This window comes from Eretmochelys imbricata, chromosome 12 (assembly GCF_965152235.1).
Source record: "Eretmochelys imbricata isolate rEreImb1 chromosome 12, rEreImb1.hap1, whole genome shotgun sequence".
Taxonomy (NCBI): Eukaryota; Metazoa; Chordata; order Testudines; family Cheloniidae; genus Eretmochelys; species Eretmochelys imbricata.
The window spans coordinates 26,219,754-26,238,157 of NC_135583.1; the positions used below are offsets into that span (position 1 = coordinate 26,219,754).

An 18,404-nucleotide genomic window follows, 5' to 3' on the forward strand; every position below is an offset into this window, starting at 1 on the left:
TCAAATGTTTAATCCAGCACAGTCAGTCACTTATTTTGGAATATTTGTAAAAACTTTCTTTTAATTTTCTTCACTTGTCAGCACTGGAATAAAATGACAGCTTTGCACACTATGGCTCATAGCTGTATGTACAAAGAACTCATAGTGTGAGCTCTGGTTTTTATTGTTTGACATATTTTAACAACTTCTGTTTTCAGAAAGCCAAAAATACTTTAAACAGGTGAGTTTTTAGTCCTTTATTTGTTTTTAATTGTATATTTATCAGTCTCACCAGCACCTCCTCTTTTTGTGTGCTGACCTTCCCTTCTCTGATTTGTTTAAAAATGCAAATGACAAGTGGCTTGAATTTATGATTGGGTTTGATCTTAAATATTCAAACTATAAGCTGAACAACCGACTTTTTTATCCGTATAACAACCTCCTTAGTTTGCAATGCTCTGCGCAGTGTGAACATGGAGACCTGGGACCGTCCTGGTCTCTCACTCGGTTTTATAAAAATAATACACAGGACTGGGAATTAAGAACTGAGAGGAAAAAAATCAGTGTATGTCTACTCTTGGGTTTCAACTATGTTTTAACAGAAGTACAGGCACGTCTCAGGAAGGATACTGTAATAACCTGGATAGTCCCAAATTAATTCACTTCGGATCATCCAACCTGGAATTTCAACTTTTAGAAGTGCAGGTGAATTAATTGAAAACATTTATACTCCCTCCCACCACAGCAAACCCAAAGCAACAGTGATATATTAAAATTGCAACTTGTATTGTCAAAAAACTTTATCAGAACTAAGAATCCTGTGATTATATGGTAAATGAAATCTTCGTCGTATGTAAATTTAAGGAATACAGTAATACCAGCTGGCTCTTATATTTGTTAAATATAACTCATTGCATGTTACATCTATTGTTTGTGTATTCTGCATGCCATAATATGTTCAACTGGATAAGGAGGTTAGCCCGCATGGCCACGTTAAAATGACAGATTTATTTTGAGGAAAAAAGAACAGTAATATTTGTTACATGAGCATGATAACTAAATATTTAAACCATCTCAATTTTAATGGTCTAATTTATTATTATTACGATAAATTCCCCTACTTACTCCTCCAACCAGAGTCCCAGTCGTGGTCTTGATTATTATTGCACACAGGCACACAATGATAAAGAACAAAACTGCAATCAATGAGTTGAAAATATCCTGAAAATGTATTATAAAACATAATTAACTTTCATTAAAGTACATGGCTAACAAATACTGAAACGTGCATACTTGTAGCATATAGCAGTCTTATTTTACTCTTTGAAGGAAGTAAATGAAAACAAAATATATTTGTCGTGTTGAAAAACGTTAAATGATTGCAAATATTCCCAATATCGCTATTACTTGCCAAGAAACAAAATCTTTTCGCCTCTGAAATGGGATTAGGCAATGTCCAAATCTGATCAGTGTGATACCAACTGGCATGATGCTAAAAATTGCATTCCTGAAATAACCCCCTTTGTCTGAGCCCTGATCTACGCTATGAATTTATGTCTGGGTGTTTTATTCATTTGATATTGTTGGTAGTGAGTTTTTGTAATTCAAATATATTCATTATTTAAAAGACTAGCTCAATTTAAAACAAAAGAGAATTAATACAAGAAAGCAATTATGATCTTTTCCCCTAGGCAGAATTGTAGCTGCATCTTATCTTTGCAGAACTAATGCTTACGCTGTTTTGAAATAACATGGAGCCTGGTCACAACTGTTAATTAGGCACTAGCACAACACCACTTGTTTTTATGCATAAATCACAAAACGCATACGTACCTACACTTGCATTTGAAAAGATACAAATCAATACTTACAGCTAAAGGCCAAAATAAGAATTTCATCTTTTTATCTAGTTTGAGCAAGTAGAGCAGAAAGAATGACAGAGTGATGACAAATTCCATGATTGCAAGGGCTATGAAGGCTTCATGGGATTTCGAGGCAGCGAAACAGATGAATGTTACAAAGGCAACAACCTGAAAGAGTAACGACAGTATTGACTAACGTCCTCCCTCGCCATGTCAGCAGGGGGTCGGCACGGAGCTAGACACTCCAGGGCGAGACCTAGTTCCGCAAAACGCCCCGCTGCCCGGCCGCCACCGATCGGCCCCGGCCCTGCGCATTCAAGGACGGGCCTCAAGCCCGCTAAAGCCCCTAGGACGCTGAATTTACTGCAGCGGGGCTTAGCGGACGGCGCTGCGGCCCGCCCCGCGCACACAGCGCCCGCCCGCCCCGGCCCGGCCCCGCCTCGTACCAGACGGGCGATTTTCAGCGCCCCCGGCAGGGAGCGGGGGTAGCCGCTGTTCAGCTCCACCATGGTGCGCGGCACCCTGCTGCGGCGGCGGCCGTCGCTGCGGGGCGGTGCCGGAACCAGCTGAAGCGGCCGTTGGGCACGTGAGCGTCTGAGCAGCCTCCCCTCCCCGGCCCGCGCGGGAGGCGGCGGGGCTCGCGCCGGCCCGCGCGCACAGAAGGGGCTGGGCAGGGGAGGCGGGGGTCGCTCGTGCAGCCCGTCCCGCTCCTTCTGCATCCAGCTGCACCTACACCCAGCCCCGAGGCACAGCCAGACGGCTGCCGCCCAACTCTCCCGCCCCCCATCGCTGTAGAGCCAACATCATCCAGCCTCCCCACCCGTGTATAGCGAACCCCCTTTCAGTCTCCAGAGCCAACTTCCCACAACCCTCCACCTCCTGTATAGCTAACCCCATCCAATTCTCTAGCCCCTCCCACTCTCCAGCTCCCCCCCAGCAGAGCCAACTTCCCACAATCCTCCACCTCCTATCTAAACACCCCCCCCACTCTTCAGCCCCCCGTCCCGTATAACCACCCCCCTACAACTCTCCAGCCTCCGCCCCCGTAGAGCCAACTCCCTGCAACTCTCCAGTGACTAGTCCCTACAATTGCGCTGTGTTCCTCATTTATCAGGGTGTATAGGTTCCATTAGCAGATGGGGAAACAAACGCAGACAGGTTCCCCTGCAGGCACTGCAATCGAAACGTTGCCGCGCTGTTGCTCCTGTAAGAAAACTAGAACGTGAAATTGACTAGCAACAAAAATGAAACTGGTTAATTTATTTTCATTGTCTAGCCTGAGTTGTAAAAAAGCCCCAAGCAGGGTGAAAAGCACGTCAGTTCTTAGTTTGAATAGCCTGTGTTGGTGTGTTTAACTTAAGCAGAATTTTTAATGCAACCACCTTCTTGAATGAATGAGCATCTGCCAAAACATAAGAAACAAACTTGTAAAACAGGAGCATTATTCGAGAGCGCACTGTGTCTTTAAGGGCCTCGCTGGAAGGCTTCCAGCAGTAGTTTGCTAAGATTGGTTGCTCAATGCGTTGCTCAGTGATTAATACAGTAGCGGAGCTGGGATCATACAGGAAGCAAAACATTACAGCAGCGGAAATGCGTGCAAGGCATAGAAAAGCTCTATGCGGCTGGAGTCTTATACCTAAGTCTTAGAGCTCAAAGCTACCGGAGATGGGCCATGTGGTTATTGAAGTCGTTATGGATCCGGCCTCTCCTAAGCCTTCAATATACCAGGGGCGCTCAAGCTGGCCTCGAGTTTTGTAGCGGGAACAGCCAGCGGAAGCAATTGCTACATCCACTGATGGCTAATCGCAGCCTCTGCATGGCCGGCTGCTCCCAGGACGCCTCATGTACGTCTGGTACTTGTGCGGCATGAACCGTGAAGTTGTGTTTAAAAGATTGTTGATGCTACCCTTGCGCCCTGGTATTTGTAGCATCAGGAATCTCTCGCGCTGTCTCTTAAGAGATTTATTATTTGAGGTGAAAGTACTGTAGAGAGAGGGGGGAAAAAAAAAAGCAAACGCCACTTCATTCCTCGAAATAGGTTGATGGTTATTGCTTTTCACAAAGAAGTAGCTGACGCTTGTTTGAAAGGTATTTGAGAAAATGCATTTGATCTAGTGGATAGATCTGGTGTTATTTTATTAAACATTGTTGCTGCGGTCCTTGATTTATCTTTTCTTAAGTATGTAGCTGTGTGTACATTAAATCTGCTGATCGCAGTAGGCAGCTTCTATTAGTATTTCATAGAATCATAGAATATCCGGGTTGGAAGGGGCCTAATTATTCATGATATAGAGGAATTACGAAGGAGGAACGCACTTGCCAAATGGGGAAGTTTTAAAAAAAAAATGAAATGCAGGATATTTAAAAAGTTTCACACCTTTCAAACATATCCCCCACTCTTCATTTTTTGAAAACAGGATGAACTCTGGTTAATTTTTTTTTGTAGTAGAAAGGCAGAGGCAGTTTTTGAACTCGTGAGCAACCAGGAACTTTCAAAACCCCTTCACGACACTAGTTAGTACCCATTTCTACTTCTCTATTAAAGTGCACAAATGAACAATATACGGTAATTAAATGCCCTGAGTCCTTGCTCACCTATACATAGTGAACAAAGGTGCAGTGAACATTGTAAAGGGACATTATCAAATTGCAATCCAGTCAATTTCAGAAAATAAGTTAAAAGTAGTTTTAATTATACCTGTTCTGAGTCTCCGGTCAATTTTTATTTATTTATTTATTTATTTTTTTACAATCACAAAATTCCCTGTTTTTAATATGGTTTCCTTCCATTGTGAGAGAGAGACCCAAACAGAGAGAAACTGACTTTCCACAAAAAGGAGGACTTTTGGCACCTTAGAGGCTAACAAATTTTTTTGAGCATAAGCTTTCGTGAGCTACTGTAGCTCACGAAAGCTTATGCTCAAATAAATTTGTTAGCCTCTAAGGTGCCAAAAGTCCTCCTTTTCTTTTTGCGAATACAGACTAAGACGGCTGCTACTCTGAAACCTGACTTTCCACAGGCTCTGGAGTCTGCACTATCAGTTTGAATTGTGGAACTGGTTTGTCATTCTCCACACAAAGTTCTGTCAAAGGTGCATAGTATCTGTTTTTCTCTACTCTTTTCAGTGATAGACTATCTTAGATGTTACTTGTAACAATAGTAGGTACACATTTTTAGATGGAGGAGTATCTTTTAAATTGAAAATATCTCCTTAGTATCTAAGTTCCTTATCCTGCAGAAAGCTCTGCGGACTGTGAAGTCAGTGGTGCTTTGTTCAGGCATAGGGATCTGCCTACAAGTAATTCATTGCAGATTTGGGGCCTATTTTCTTATGGTGAAAATAAGCGCTAACAAAGAAACAACCATACATAATACATAATCTTGCTCAATGAACGTAGGAACCAGCCATTTGACTGCTTATAGTGTATAATATAAAGTAAAGCCATTATAGCCAGGGGAGTTTAATGTAACATGTTTACTGTAACCTATAACTCCTAAACCTAAAACTCATTAATATATTCATTCTTACAAGAGTCCTGATAGTGGTTTGGATATATAATCTAAAAGCAGTTTCCTAGTTCTTCTAACAGTGTTTCTTCCTGTTCTAGATAAACACCTGATTAGTGAAGGAGAGAAAAAGACAGTTGTAAGTATAATATTTTGCTCTGAAAAATGTATTTAGTATATTATTATTATTATTACAGTATAATTGTATTATGGAAATGTCCACAGGCTAATGACTGGGTCTTGGTGTGAGCTGGTACACAAATCTAGAGTCTTATCCTGCATTTTGTTCCAGGCAGGCAGGCAGGCAGGCCCTTTCTGAAATCATTGAGGTAACTTAAAAGAAAATCAAGAGGGTTTTATGTGGGTGCAGGGGCTGCTCGTGTGGAAACAAAGTTGCTTGATCAGGGCCACAGAAGTAGTCAGCATTCTGAATGTAGTCTCCTTCCTTTACACTACATGTATTTTGTCTGTAAATTCTAAGTACTCAATTCATGGTGTTTTAAGTCTAATTATTTTATGATATATTAGTAGATGGTTGGACAAAAATATCTTTCACTAATTTTAGAAACCTAGATGTCTAAAAGAAATTGTAATTTGCCTGAGAAAAATCTGTTTATGGGTGTAGAAGTGATAACATGTAATGTACAATAAATTGTATTCAAAGTAAGCTTAAAGCCTTTCGGGGTGAAATTTAAAACACTGTGGACGGCTGTGTAATGGGTGCAGTAGAAGGTGCAGCAGCACTGCAGGGAAACCTCTGGAACCCTACGTGCCATGGAAAGGGGTTCTGCAGTTCTGAAAAGGATGTTGTGGTGAGGCGTTAGGATTGGACGGTGCAGGTCCAGTAGCCCAAAGCCTCCAGGCTTTGGCATTCCGCAGGTATTGAATCAAACTCTTTTTATTTTAATAGTCACACTAACTGTACAGTGCATATGGAACTGGGGTGCAGGTCTGTAGTTGCAAATATGGTTTTGAAAATCTGGCCTGTTGAAGCCAATATGTATCAGTTTGCACAAGTAAGACCCAAAACTGTACTGGCAACTTGTATCTTTAGATATTAAAGGTTTGATTTCCCCACTGTGGTGTTCCATATTTTTTCCAGCACAAAACTCCATTGCTTTCAACATGTGACTCCACTGTAAAGCTTGTATAATGCAACAGTGAATCAAGACCCGAATTCCTGAAGTTCAGGGATTCTCTTGGAAATGCTTTAACTATATTGCTCTAATTTGCTCTAATGTACTTATAATACTAATGGATTATATTTAGGCTATAAGTATGTGTTTCTACATTTGCTGTCAGTTATTTCTTTTCAGTAGCATTTCATTTAATATTGAAAGATTGGTGCCTTCTTTCACCAGATCTGTGTTGAGGGGAATATTGCAAGTGGAAAAACAACATGCCTGGATTATTTTGCCAAAACTGCCAGCATTGAGGTAAGGGGCTTGAAACGTCTTAATGTTCAATCAAATCAGCAAGAGTGTTTCTGTTGATAGCATTGACAGTATTCAAGTCTACTGCAGTATTTCCCAAGATTAAATGAGAGTAAGATGAATTTAAAGGAACACTGTCAAACATTTTCTAGTTTTTAAACTGTTAGCAATAGTCCCAGAAGTTTAAAAACAATACTTTTTTTTCTTGATGTTGCCTTTTTTCATTTGGCAACCAATACTTTTCCTTGTTTTCCAGTACTTTTCGTTGTTAATGAAATGGAAGCCAATATAATGTATTGTATTTTTACTACGTTTGTGCTTGGGTTAATTGTTGCCTCGATCTACGATCACACACATGCATAGCTTTGCTCATGTAAAATAGGCTATTGATGGCACTGGGTCTGCCTACCTGATTAAATATATATATATATATATGAGTATTTCCATAATCAAGGTCTAAGTTAGTATTAGTTTCTTGGAATATTGTAAACAGAGTCAGTGGAAAAAGCAATATATATTTTAGGAAAATTCTTAGTTGTTGAGTGGCAGATATAAAATATATACAGTTCAAAAATATTCAACAGTGGAACATAGTATATTCTGTAGATCAAATTTTGTCCCTCAAAAAACTAACAATAACCAGTAGAACTACCATTCACTACCATTTTAGTCACTGCATTTTTAAAAATCTTAAATGGATCTCATAATAAGCAAAGTCAGAGATATATCATGTAATGAAGCTAAAAGGTATTAATCCCCATAAAACTAAAATAATTCAGGTAAAGATATGCTGGTTTGTTGGGAAAAATACATTTGTATAATTCATTTTTGGAAGTTTGTCAAACAAACATGGGATTTGATCCCACGTTCCATAGGCAAAATGCTTTTGGATGAGGAAAAGACAAACCTATTCTTAATACTGTAATTGCTTTAACCAAAACAAATTCAGAATAAACTTCAGGAAGCATTTATTTATGTGTACATAAAATCTTAAAGGTGTTGATAAGTCTGCTAAGAAGAATATTAATACAAAAATCTAGGATTCTTCATAGGGATACTTAGTATTAAGAGGGTCCTTGGTAATTTAAAAGGAATAAATTGAGTTGAATAAATAGCCCAAAATGTTTTTTTAAATATGTATACAGTGCAAAAATTTAAAAAGTAAATGCATGTAGTTTAGCTAGCTAATCTCAGACTCACACTAAGATCTTAAAAGTCCTTTATGGCCTAATCGTATAGTTTGGTGGATTCTCATGCCCACATGGAGACATCCTGGAGACTCTTGTGGTTTCAGCTACTTAGGGCAGAATAGACCTTCTTTTTCTGCCTAATTTTGATTATTATTAAAGTTCTAACTGCATTTCTTTTTGATCCACAGAAATAAAATGAGAGTTATGTATAATGGTGTATTGATCTTCAGCTTTTATTCCTTTGTCATTCTGTTTTGTCCTATGCAAACTTAATTTGTTAGCAGATTTTTCACATGAAATACCCTCTACATTCAGCTATCAGTTCTTCTCTCTTTACACTGTAACTGATAAATGACAGCCTTCTACGTGGTATCAGTCAGCCATTGCTTTGTTTTGGTGTGCTGATAAAAATAATAATTAATAAAACTACCCACCAGGATATTTTGTAGTTAAATGCATCTTTTTCATTTTTATAATAGCTCTTAAATATTAAATTGTGTATTTCATTAAATCAATCCTTTTTTAAAAAAAGGCATAGATTCTCCAGTCCATGTTACTAGTACAGGTACTTTATTATTCATTCATTTGTAAAAATGGTCTTAAGTTGATGCATTTAGATAAATAAAATAAAAAAATTGAAATCGTTTGGGTCACATGGAATGAATGTAATTTTTTAATTAAGGTTTTGACAGAACCTGTGCCTAAGTGGAGGAATGTACATGGTCACAATCTTCTGGTAAGTGGCAGGAACTAATCCTGTGATTTGTGTTCAGTTAAAAAGATGGACCTTGATGTTCTCAAAGTCCTGTGTGAGGGTTTAGGTGCATTGAAGTCCCTAGCAAGGATATGGTAACGATCTTATGTAACTGAAAATTAATATCATGATGGTGATTATTATTTTTTCTCTTATTGAGGAATGGGCATTAAACCTATTGTGTGCAAAATGTAGTCCTGAGAAGGACTTGGGCTCCGATCTTGCAAACAGCTCCATGGTGATGGACACTGCATCTACAGTGAGCCACATTTTGAAATCGGTGAGCTCTGTGCAGGCATAAAGGTCTGTCTGCATGCAGCAGGTTGCAGGATTGGAGTCTGTCATCTCAGAGACACAATGGGTCTGTTACTGCTTGGCAGTGAGTTCTTTAGTTCATAAACTAAGTCTAGGACAGCTCTTTCAAATGCTCAAAGCAGGCAGGAAATTTTTTTTTAATACTAAACAATACAATACAAGTAGAATGTGTAGTCAGGTGAAAGGAGTTGGATTTGGCAGTCAGGGAGTGCTGTGTGACTGCTGAGAAAGTGTCCTGCAAGATGTTGAGTACCTTCATTGACTATGGTGAGTGTGCAGGGTCATCCTCACCTCACGGAATCAGACACTTTTAACGCAGTGATGCAGCGCCGTCAGAGACTCCACCCTCTGATTGATAAGTAGCATTATTACCCAGAGCGGGGGGGTCAGAAATCAAAGTAAATGAATACATTTCACTTCCAGCCTAAATTGCACACACAACCTGTTCAAAGTACCTGCACTTTTGCACCCACAATATGCATTTTGGCTCCATTACTAGTAGCAGTGTATCCTGAGGAAAGCAAATTCCCTTGGGTGGAGATTACTGATGCTCTGCTTTCTGTTTTTCCATTGGCAGTATAGCAGGGGGATGCACTGCTCCATGACTTGTCACCAACATCTTCACCAGTAGACCACCTGCCTTACAGCTCTCTTTGAGGTGGGGGGAGAGGCCAAGTCTGTGTCTGCGGGCAATTCAGGTCACTTTAAACCCTGATGTTTGCTATTAAGCCATTTTGCAAACCCACACTTGATCCTAAAAACTCCCTTTTTACTATAAAGTGTTATGCTTTGGGTTTATGGTAGAGGCTGATATTTACTGGTGTAAAGAATGGAAGCGGGGTGGGAGTTCTGGAGATTAGAGAAATGCTTTGCGGAGCCCCAGGGGGAAAAAGCCTATAATGCGCTGTGTAAAAGACCTCTCTTCTCAGAGTCACAGTAGATACTGTGGACATGTCTAGCTACTCCTCTGTAGCATCATTCACTGTCCTGGGAGCTCTAGCCCTGCTCAGACAAGCACAGAAGCAGATTCATTTTTTTAGACATGGTGTAATTTGCATTTGCCTCATAGAGGAGACTTCTGGCTGTGAGCTCTCTTGAGTTAAATGCACTACATATGTTTTCATTCAGAGAGGAGCTGAGTGCCTGTAACTCCCACTGAGTTTAGTGGGCAATCTGAGTGCTGTGTCCCTTATGATTAGGCCCATAATTCCAACACATGCTCCGCCAAATGCGGATGAGTCATTTCATTCTTTTACTCCTGCGGGAATTCCGCACCACTGTGCGATGCGGAGTTTTGTAGAAATTAACACTGTGTGCAGAATTTCCTTTCCTCACAGAAATGGGCTGGAGTGCTGTTGGCCACCATTAGAGGTCGCAGGATCCAACAGAGCCCAGCATGCCCATAGAAGACACTTCCGGGGGGAGGGGAAGGAGTTAGAGAGTTCCTGGCTGCTGCAGTTCCCAACATGCCCTGAGGAAGGAGAGGGCAGCGCACAGGAGACTCCACATAAGCCTGGGACCGAGCATCAGGCTGTTTCTCCCTCTGGATCCCTGGGCTCTGGGGGAAGAGAGGGGCAGGTGTCTGGGCTGGGGTGGGGGCACAGGTAGGCTCGGGGAGGGAGGGGGTATGGCTATCTGGGCAAGGGGGGGCCTGTGGTTGGGCCCTGGGGAGACGGGGGTTCGTGTGTATTGGCTGGGGGCAGGGCACAGCTGGGCTCTGCAGGGGTTGTTGGTATCTAGTCCCCTGGCTGGGCTTGGGGGGCGGGAGGGGGCAGAGAAACAGGAAGTGGGTAGTCATAGGGGGTTTCTTTAACTCTCTACTCCTGGGGGAATTTTTGTGTGTGTCTGTATTGCTTCAGACATACTTGCTGACAGGCATTTTGAAATAAATTTCCAAAATAATTGAAACTGGTGTGATTTTTGTAGTGTTATTTTGACAAATAAAATTTGCAGAAATTTTAATTTTTTGGCGCAGAATGCCCCCAGAAGTAATAATTCTGGTGTCTGCTATCTTAATGCCATTATTTTGGTAAGTCTGATCAGGTATAAAATAAATAGCTTAGTTTTATTTGTTACTAATTGGTATAGTCAAAGTGGTTTTCTTTCTCTCTTCTGCCCCCATCCCCAACATCAGGGTTTAATGTATCAAGATTCATCACGGTGGGGGATAACGTTGCAGACGTACATACAGCTTACCATGTTGGAGCAGCATACCAAGCCAATGGTAATTTAAAGATATTTTTTCTTTTAATCTGAAGCAGAGATATTAAGGTGCATTTATGGATCAAAATAATTTGATAACCCTGTATCCAAAAGATAAGACCCTAGGTTGACTTTCATTATGTGTTCCTGAAGCTAGTAGGAATTTCCATGTGAAAAGACAACACTAATATACTCAAGTCAATGCTCAGTGTGGGCTGGGACATCTACCTCATATATTTACATGTGTTTTATTCCCATATCCAGTATTGCTTACTGTTAAATGCTGGCCCATGCCTTGGTCATCTCTCAGCTTGACTGTTATCTTTGTCTTTTTATTTATTTTTTGATGTATGTGAATTGTAGGAACCTCAAACTCTGGGTTCACATATGGTAATCTTAAATGTGAAGATTCAAAATCACACATTGGCTGGTGTCACTCAGAATACGCCCTGCTGACCCATGGGACTCTAAACACAAATGCAGCTTCCTGCTTCTCACCTCTTTCCACTCTAACCCATCTGAAATGCTTCTGCTAAGATCATGTACCACTTCCTTTTGGATTGTCTACACTTCTTTCTCGTCATCCGTTTTCCTTCTGTTCCCTTCTCACATTCTTCCCAGTCCTCTCCCATGTGCGCTCTTTGGGCTGGATCTTCCCTTTTCCCTTTCTCATCCCCTCCCTCCCCCTGAAACTCCTTTGTTGTTTCCTTGGAGTCTTGATTTATTGTTTCCTGCCCACTTGATAGCATCTCCAGTTACTTTTATACCTGAACTGTTTGTTATTGTATCATATTGTCTGACTTTGCTTTGGGGCAGGGGTCTTTCTTTGTGAAGTCCCATGTGAGGTTATGGTCCAATGAAAATGATTGATAGTAATTTTGACAAAAATAGTTCTATAAGGCTGTGGTTTGGGGCTTTCTGGAAATAGTTCCTCTTTTCCTTGTCAGAAAAGTGACATTTTACAAGTTCCAGCTTTAAAGTATGCCCAGTTCTCACTTCTCTGCACTCTTGAAGATTTGGACAGATCCTGTTAACTTTCTATTCAGTGTGTGTTATGAGACAATTGCACCATAATGCTGGGTTCTTCTTAGATGAAAACACAAAAATTATATCTGTATCCTGGCTGGTATGTAAAGAAGGAAAAGGGATATGGTTGATAGCTTCAATGAAAAAATGCTGAGACACTAGTCTCCTAAAATGAGCAGCTTTTTATAATGGCTGTGTCCCTAGTATGGATTAAAGCAGAAACAGAACATACCAGATTGTGGCTGCTTTTACACAGATACACAGGGAAGAGAGGTCACAGGGAGACCTTTCTCCATCTTGTGCATTAATGAAGGAGGCAGCCAGCATATTGGTGTTGCGCTAAGTGAGTGTGAGGGAGGTGGGTTAGTGTGGCCAGAGGCACTCCACAGGAGCTGTGGCTGGGTGGGGTGAAATCCACATCCCAATCTCCTCCACACCTATTAACAGCGAGCATGTTAATGAGAGAGTGCATGCTTCACCCATTTAGAGGGTGTCATCATTTCTGAGCACGTTCCCTCCCCATCCTCAGTCTGTTTCTGTGTTCCATGGGCAAAATGCCTTCCCCTTGTACCCCTCTGTGCCCCATGCCCTATAGCACTGCTCTGGCTCTTACAGCCACAGAAGAGTCCCATGTGTCGTACAGCTTCAGGGTGGATGGAACTTTTCTCTCTCTCTCAATCTTCCCTGTAGATATAGAGGAGGCTAAAGAGGCAGGAAGCCTTCCAGACCTCTGTCTTGCAGAGCACCTTGAAAAGTGCTCCATGCACCATCACTTCTGTGAAAGTTGTGAGATGACAGAGCTGCCATGCAAAGGAGCATATTGAGCAGCAGACAACTGGGGGTGCTCAGTACCCAGAACACCCTTTCAATTCCTTTTGTATTTCCTAGCACAGCTGTAGAAAAAACCCACAAGGTTTGGGTGTGCTTGAAAGTGCAGAGTTCTTTTGTTTGATTTGCAAAATGTTAAAAGTCCCAGTGTCTCTTAAGAGCTCATTAAAAGCTCCCAAGAATTCCCCTGCATTCTAATCTGTACTCCGCTGCCAGTTCCTGTGTCAACCTTGCAGTAGCAATTGTGACTGTAGTAGCAATTGTGACTGTGTGACCATTAACTCTGTGCAGAATAGCTGATTGGAAGGAACTCCTCCAGCACCACCTGATTCTTTGGAGACCAGGGAGAAAAGCTTAAACATTGGCAGGAAATCATCATTCACCAAAATTGAAGCCCATTTGGGTGGTAGATCAGATGAATCTGAGATGCTCTGCCAATTGCAGTGACTGCTTTGGCCTCCGTGAAAGAGGAGTAGCATACTTGAGACCATTCTAAAATCCTGTTTTCTTTCTATAGTGTCTCTGATCAGTGCCCTATATAATAAGCGCAGTAACATGTCTGAGGAGGGCACCACTTCAGGCAGTGACAGTTCCCTTTGCTCTGCACATTCTAATGGACTGCAGTTTATTTCTAGTCAAGTATCTAGTGATTAACCTCTTGGTATTGGTGGGTTTGGTGCTCCTGCAGTTAGCCTTCATGCATCTTCCATAAGCCTAGTGTGTCAGGAAACTCCTGGTTCTGGAATCCCAGGTTTATATACATGATGTTTCCTGAGTAAGAGTAATTTTTTTCTCTCTGACCAAACAATTAGTCTGTGTTACAATCAGCATAGTTTAGTAGGAGTTTAATAATGTAGTGACCATGAAAAAGATTGATCAATAATGGAGGTAAAAGGACATGCTATGCAGCATTAGGGGCGTGAAAGAAATTAAGAACATTGGAAAATGTAAAACTAGTGAATGGCTGTTGTTTTTATCTTGTAGATTTCCCCGCTAAGAATGATGGAGAGGTCAATTCACAGTGCAAAACACATTTTTGTAGAAAACTTATATCGAAGGTACAGTAAATGGTTTACTACTTTAGCTTCCTGTTTTAACTATAGAGTTTTTTTAAGTAAACTGATAGTCTTAGTTTTCTATGGTAATTTGCATTTCAGTAATCCATGAAACCTGGCAGCAGTATATTAGAGAGCTAGTGGTTGCTTACTCAGTCAGTGCTGCCGTTATCTTTAAGTATTACAGGTAAGTTTTTTTTAAAAAAAAGAAACAACTATAGGATTTGTCTCTATATATGACAGTCTTGAGGAGCCTTCTGGATGAAGTACATTGTGCATTTAGAAAGCTTTTGCTCTAATAAATTTGTTAGTCTCTAAGGTGCCACGAGTACTCCTGTTCTTTTTGCAAATACAGACTAACATGACTGCTACTCTGAACCTGTGCATTTAGGATATTCATTATCAGTTCTTCAGCACACACACGCAATCCCGTCTTCTCTGGACTGAAACAAAACAGCTGTTTAGTAGTATTCAGAAAGATACACTACAATTTAGGACAGGACATGAAGAATAAAACTGTAGGCAATTGGAACAGGGAAATTAGGTAGATACAATATACATTAATTACACAAACTAGATTTGGCCAGGATCTGGAGTTTATCTTGCTTACATTCTCATGGAATGCTAAAGAGCAAATTTTCAGGACTTCTGTTTTACAACTCATCCATAATTTGGCACATCCAAGAACATGGTGCCCCTAAAACCATGTGAGGTCATTGTCTGAGTGAAGAGTGGTGCCTGTTGAATTACAAATACTTTCTGTAGCAGCCTGTGTTTTTTCCTTAGAATACCATTCATGTAATGACCAGGCCCAACTCTGGTTAGCTTGTCAGAAGTGATGAGATCACACCTTGAGACAAGTATCAGGGGTTAGCCATGTTAGTCTGTATCCACAAAAACAACAAGGAGTCTGGTGGCACCTTAAAGACTAACAGATTTATTTGGGCATAAGCTTTCATGGGTAAAACACCACTTCTTCAGATGCATGGAGTGAAAATTACAAATGCAGGCATTATATAATGACACATGAAGGGAGGGGGGAGTTACCTCACAAGTGGAGAACTAGTGTTGACAGGGCTAATTGGATCAGGGTGGATGTAGTCCACTCCCAATAATGGATGAAGAGGTGTCAATTCCAGGAGAAGCAAAGCTGCTTTTATAATGAGCCAGCCACTCCCAGTTCCTATTCAAGCCCAAATTAATGGGGTTAAATTTGCAAATGAATTTTAGTTCTGCTGTTTCTCTTTGAAGTCTGTTTCTGAAGTTTTTTTGTTCAAGTATAGCTACTTTTATCTGTTATAGAATGCCCAGGAAGATTGAAGTGTTCTCCTACTGGCTTTTGTATGTTACCTTTCCGGATGTCTGATTTGTGTCCATTTATTCTTTTACATAGGGACTGACTGGTTTGGCCAATGTACATGGCAGAGGGGCATTGCTGGCACATGATGGCATATATAACATTAGTAGACGTGCAGGTGAATGAGCCTCTGATGGTGTAGCTGATGTGGTTGGGTCCTCTGATGGTGTCGCTAGAGTAGCTATGGGGACAGAGTAGGCAACAAGGTTTGCTACTGGGATTGGTTCCCGGGTTAGTGTTTCTGTGGTGTGGTGTGGTGTGTAGTTGCTGGAGAGTATTTGCTTCAGGTTGCGGGGGCTGTCTGTAAGCGAGAACTGGCCTGCCTCCCAAGAGAGTGAGGGATCATTTTCCAGGATAGGTTGTAGATTGTTTATGATGTGCTGCAGAGGTGTTAGCTGGGGGCTGTACGTGATGGCCAGTGGTGTTCTGTTATTTTCCTTGATGGGCCTGTCCTGTAGTCGGTGATTTCTGGGTACCCGTCTTGCTCTGTCAGTCTGTTTCCTCACTTCCCCAGGTGGGTATTGTAGTTTTAAGAATGCTTGATAAAGACCTTGTAGGTGTTTTCCTCTGTCTGAGGGATTGGAGCAAATTCGGTTGTATCTTAGGGCTTGGCTGTAGACAATGTATCATGTGATGTGTCCTGGGTGGAAGCAGGAGGCATGTAGGTAAATATAGCGGTCAGTAGGTTTCTGGTATACGGTGGTGTTTATGTGACCATCACTTATTTGAACTGTAGTGTCCAGGAAGTGGATCTCTTGTGGGGATTGGTCCAGGCTGAGGCTGATGGTGGGGTGGAATTCTTCAAGGGCCTCCTTCCCTTGGGTCCATACGATGAAGATGTCCTCAATGTAGCACAAGTAGAGGAGGGATACTAGGTGATGAGAGCTAAGGAAGCATTGTTCTAAGTCAGCCATAAAAATGTTGGTATACTGTGGGGCCATGCGGGTACCCATAGCAGTGCCACTGACTTGAAGGTATAAGTCGTCCCCAAATGTGAAATAGTTGTGGGTGAGGACAAAGTCACAAAGCTCAGCCACCAGGAGTGCCGTGGCCTCATCAGGGATACTATTCCTGACGGCTTGTAGTCCATCCTCGTTTGGAATATTGGTGTAAAGAGCTTTTACATCCATGGTGGCCAGGATGGTGTTTTCAGGACGATCACCAATGCATTGTAGTTTTCTCAGGAAGTCGGTGGTGTCTCGAAGATAGCTAGGAGTGCTGGTAGCGTAGGCTCTGAGGAGAGAGTCCAAATAGCCAGATAATCCTGCTGTAAGAGTGCCGATACCTGAGGTGATGGGGCGTCCAGAGTTTCCAGGTTTATGGATCTTGGGTAGCAGATAGAATACCCCTGGTTGAGGCTCTGAGGGTGTGTCCGTGTAGACTTGTTCCCATACTGTAGCAGGGTGTTTCTCTTGGTACTCCTCAGTGGGGTCAGAGGCTAGTGGCCTGTAGAATGTGGTGTTGGAGAGTTGCCTGGCAGTCTCCTGTTCATAATCTGACCTGTTCATTATGACTACAGCAGCTCCTTTGTCAGCCCATTTGATTATAATGTCCAGAGTTGTTTTTGAGGCTGTGGATGATGGCGTTGTGTTCTGTACGGCTGAGGTTATGGGGCAAGTGATGCTGTTTGTTCACAATTTTAGCTTGTGCACATCTGCGGAAGTACTCTATGTAGAAGTCCAGTCTGTCATTTCGACCGTCAGGAGGAGTCCACGCAGAATTTTTCTTTTTGTAGTTTTGGTAGGAGGGTTCATGTGGGTCAGTGCACTGTTCAGTGGTATGTTGAAAATATTCCTTGAGTCGGAGACGATGAAAGTAGGCTTCCAGATCACTGCAGAACTGTATCATGTTCATGGGGGTAGTGGGGCAGAAAGAGAGTCGCTGAGATAGGACGGACTCCTCCGCTGGGCTAAGTATGTGGTTGGATAGATTAACAATATTGTTAGGTGAGTTGGAGGTACCACTGTTGTAGCCCCCTGTGGTATGTACGAGTTTAGATAGTTTACTGTCCTTTTTCTCTGAAGAGAAGTGAAGTGTGCATTGTAAATGGCTTGTCTCTTTTTTTTTTTTTGTAAATTCCAGCCACATGGAAGTTTGTGTGGAAGGTTGGTTTTGTATGAGAGTGTCAAGGTTCCTTCTCTACTCTGAACTTTAGGGTACAGATGTGGGGACCTGCATGAAAACCTCCTAAGCTTGCTTTTACCAGCTTAGGTTAAAACTTCCCCAAGGTACAAACTATTTTACCCTTTGCCCTTGGACTTCCACTGCCACCACCAAATGTTTTATCTGGGTTTATTTTATTAGGAAAGAGCCCATTTGCAAATGTCTTTCCCCCCAAAATCCTCCCAACCCTTGCACCCCACTTTCTGGGGAAGGTTTGGTAAAAATCCTCACCAATTTGCATAGGTGACCACAGACCCAAACCCTTGGATCTTAAGAACAATGAAAAAAGCATTCAGTTCTTGAAAAGAAGAATTTTAATAGAAGTAACAATAAAAAGAATCACCTCTGTAAAATCAGATGGTAAATACCTTACAGGGTAATTAGATTCAAAACATAGAGAATCTCTCTAGGCAAAACCTTAAGTTACAAAAAGACACACAGACAGGAATATCCATTCTGTTCAGCACATCTTATTTTCTCAGCCATTTAAAGAAATCATAATCTAAAGCATATCTGGCTAGATTACTTACTAAGTTCTAAGACTCCATTCCTGTTCTGTCCCTGGCAAAAGCATCACACAGACAGACGGAGAGAGCTTTGTTTTCTCCCTCCCCCCAGCTTTTGAAAGTATCTTGTCTCCTCATTGGTCATTTTGGCCAGGTGCCAGCGAGGTTATCCTAGCTTCTTAACCCTTTACAGGTGAAAGGATTTTTCCTCTGGCCAGGAGGGATT

The 18,404-nt window shown here is 41.6% G+C and overlaps 2 protein-coding genes across 6 annotated transcripts in view; one reads left to right on the forward strand and one right to left on the reverse strand.

Moving 5' to 3' along the window:
- Positions 1-2,611, reverse strand: part of CMTM3 (CKLF like MARVEL transmembrane domain containing 3) — a 29,096-nt gene extending 26,485 nt beyond the window's left edge. The window contains exons 1-3 of the transcript XR_013347719.1: positions 2,288-2,611; positions 1,851-2,009; positions 1,105-1,200 (exon numbers count right to left, since the gene is read on the reverse strand). The gene's annotated coding sequence lies outside the window, so the exon portion shown is untranslated. The remainder of the gene's footprint in view (positions 1-1,104; positions 1,201-1,850; positions 2,010-2,287) is intronic.
- Positions 2,612-3,403: 792 nt separating this feature from the next.
- The window catches only part of TK2 (thymidine kinase 2), a 32,770-nt gene continuing 17,769 nt past the window's right edge, over positions 3,404-18,404 (forward strand). Inside the window, exons 1-6 of one of the 5 annotated variants that reach the window (XM_077831534.1) lie at positions 3,404-3,685; positions 5,451-5,488; positions 6,690-6,785; positions 8,655-8,708; positions 11,176-11,265; positions 14,082-14,155. In XM_077831534.1, coding sequence (XP_077687660.1) covers positions 3,514-3,685; positions 5,451-5,488; positions 6,690-6,785; positions 8,655-8,708; positions 11,176-11,265; positions 14,082-14,155 — 524 coding nt within the window. In that variant the 5' untranslated portion in view covers positions 3,404-3,513. Of the gene's footprint in view, positions 3,686-5,450; positions 5,489-6,689; positions 6,786-8,654; positions 8,709-9,618; positions 9,740-11,175; positions 11,266-14,081; positions 14,156-18,404 lie in introns of those variants that run through there. The other 4 variants (XM_077831535.1, XM_077831537.1, XM_077831536.1 and 1 more) reach the window with 4 other exon arrangements.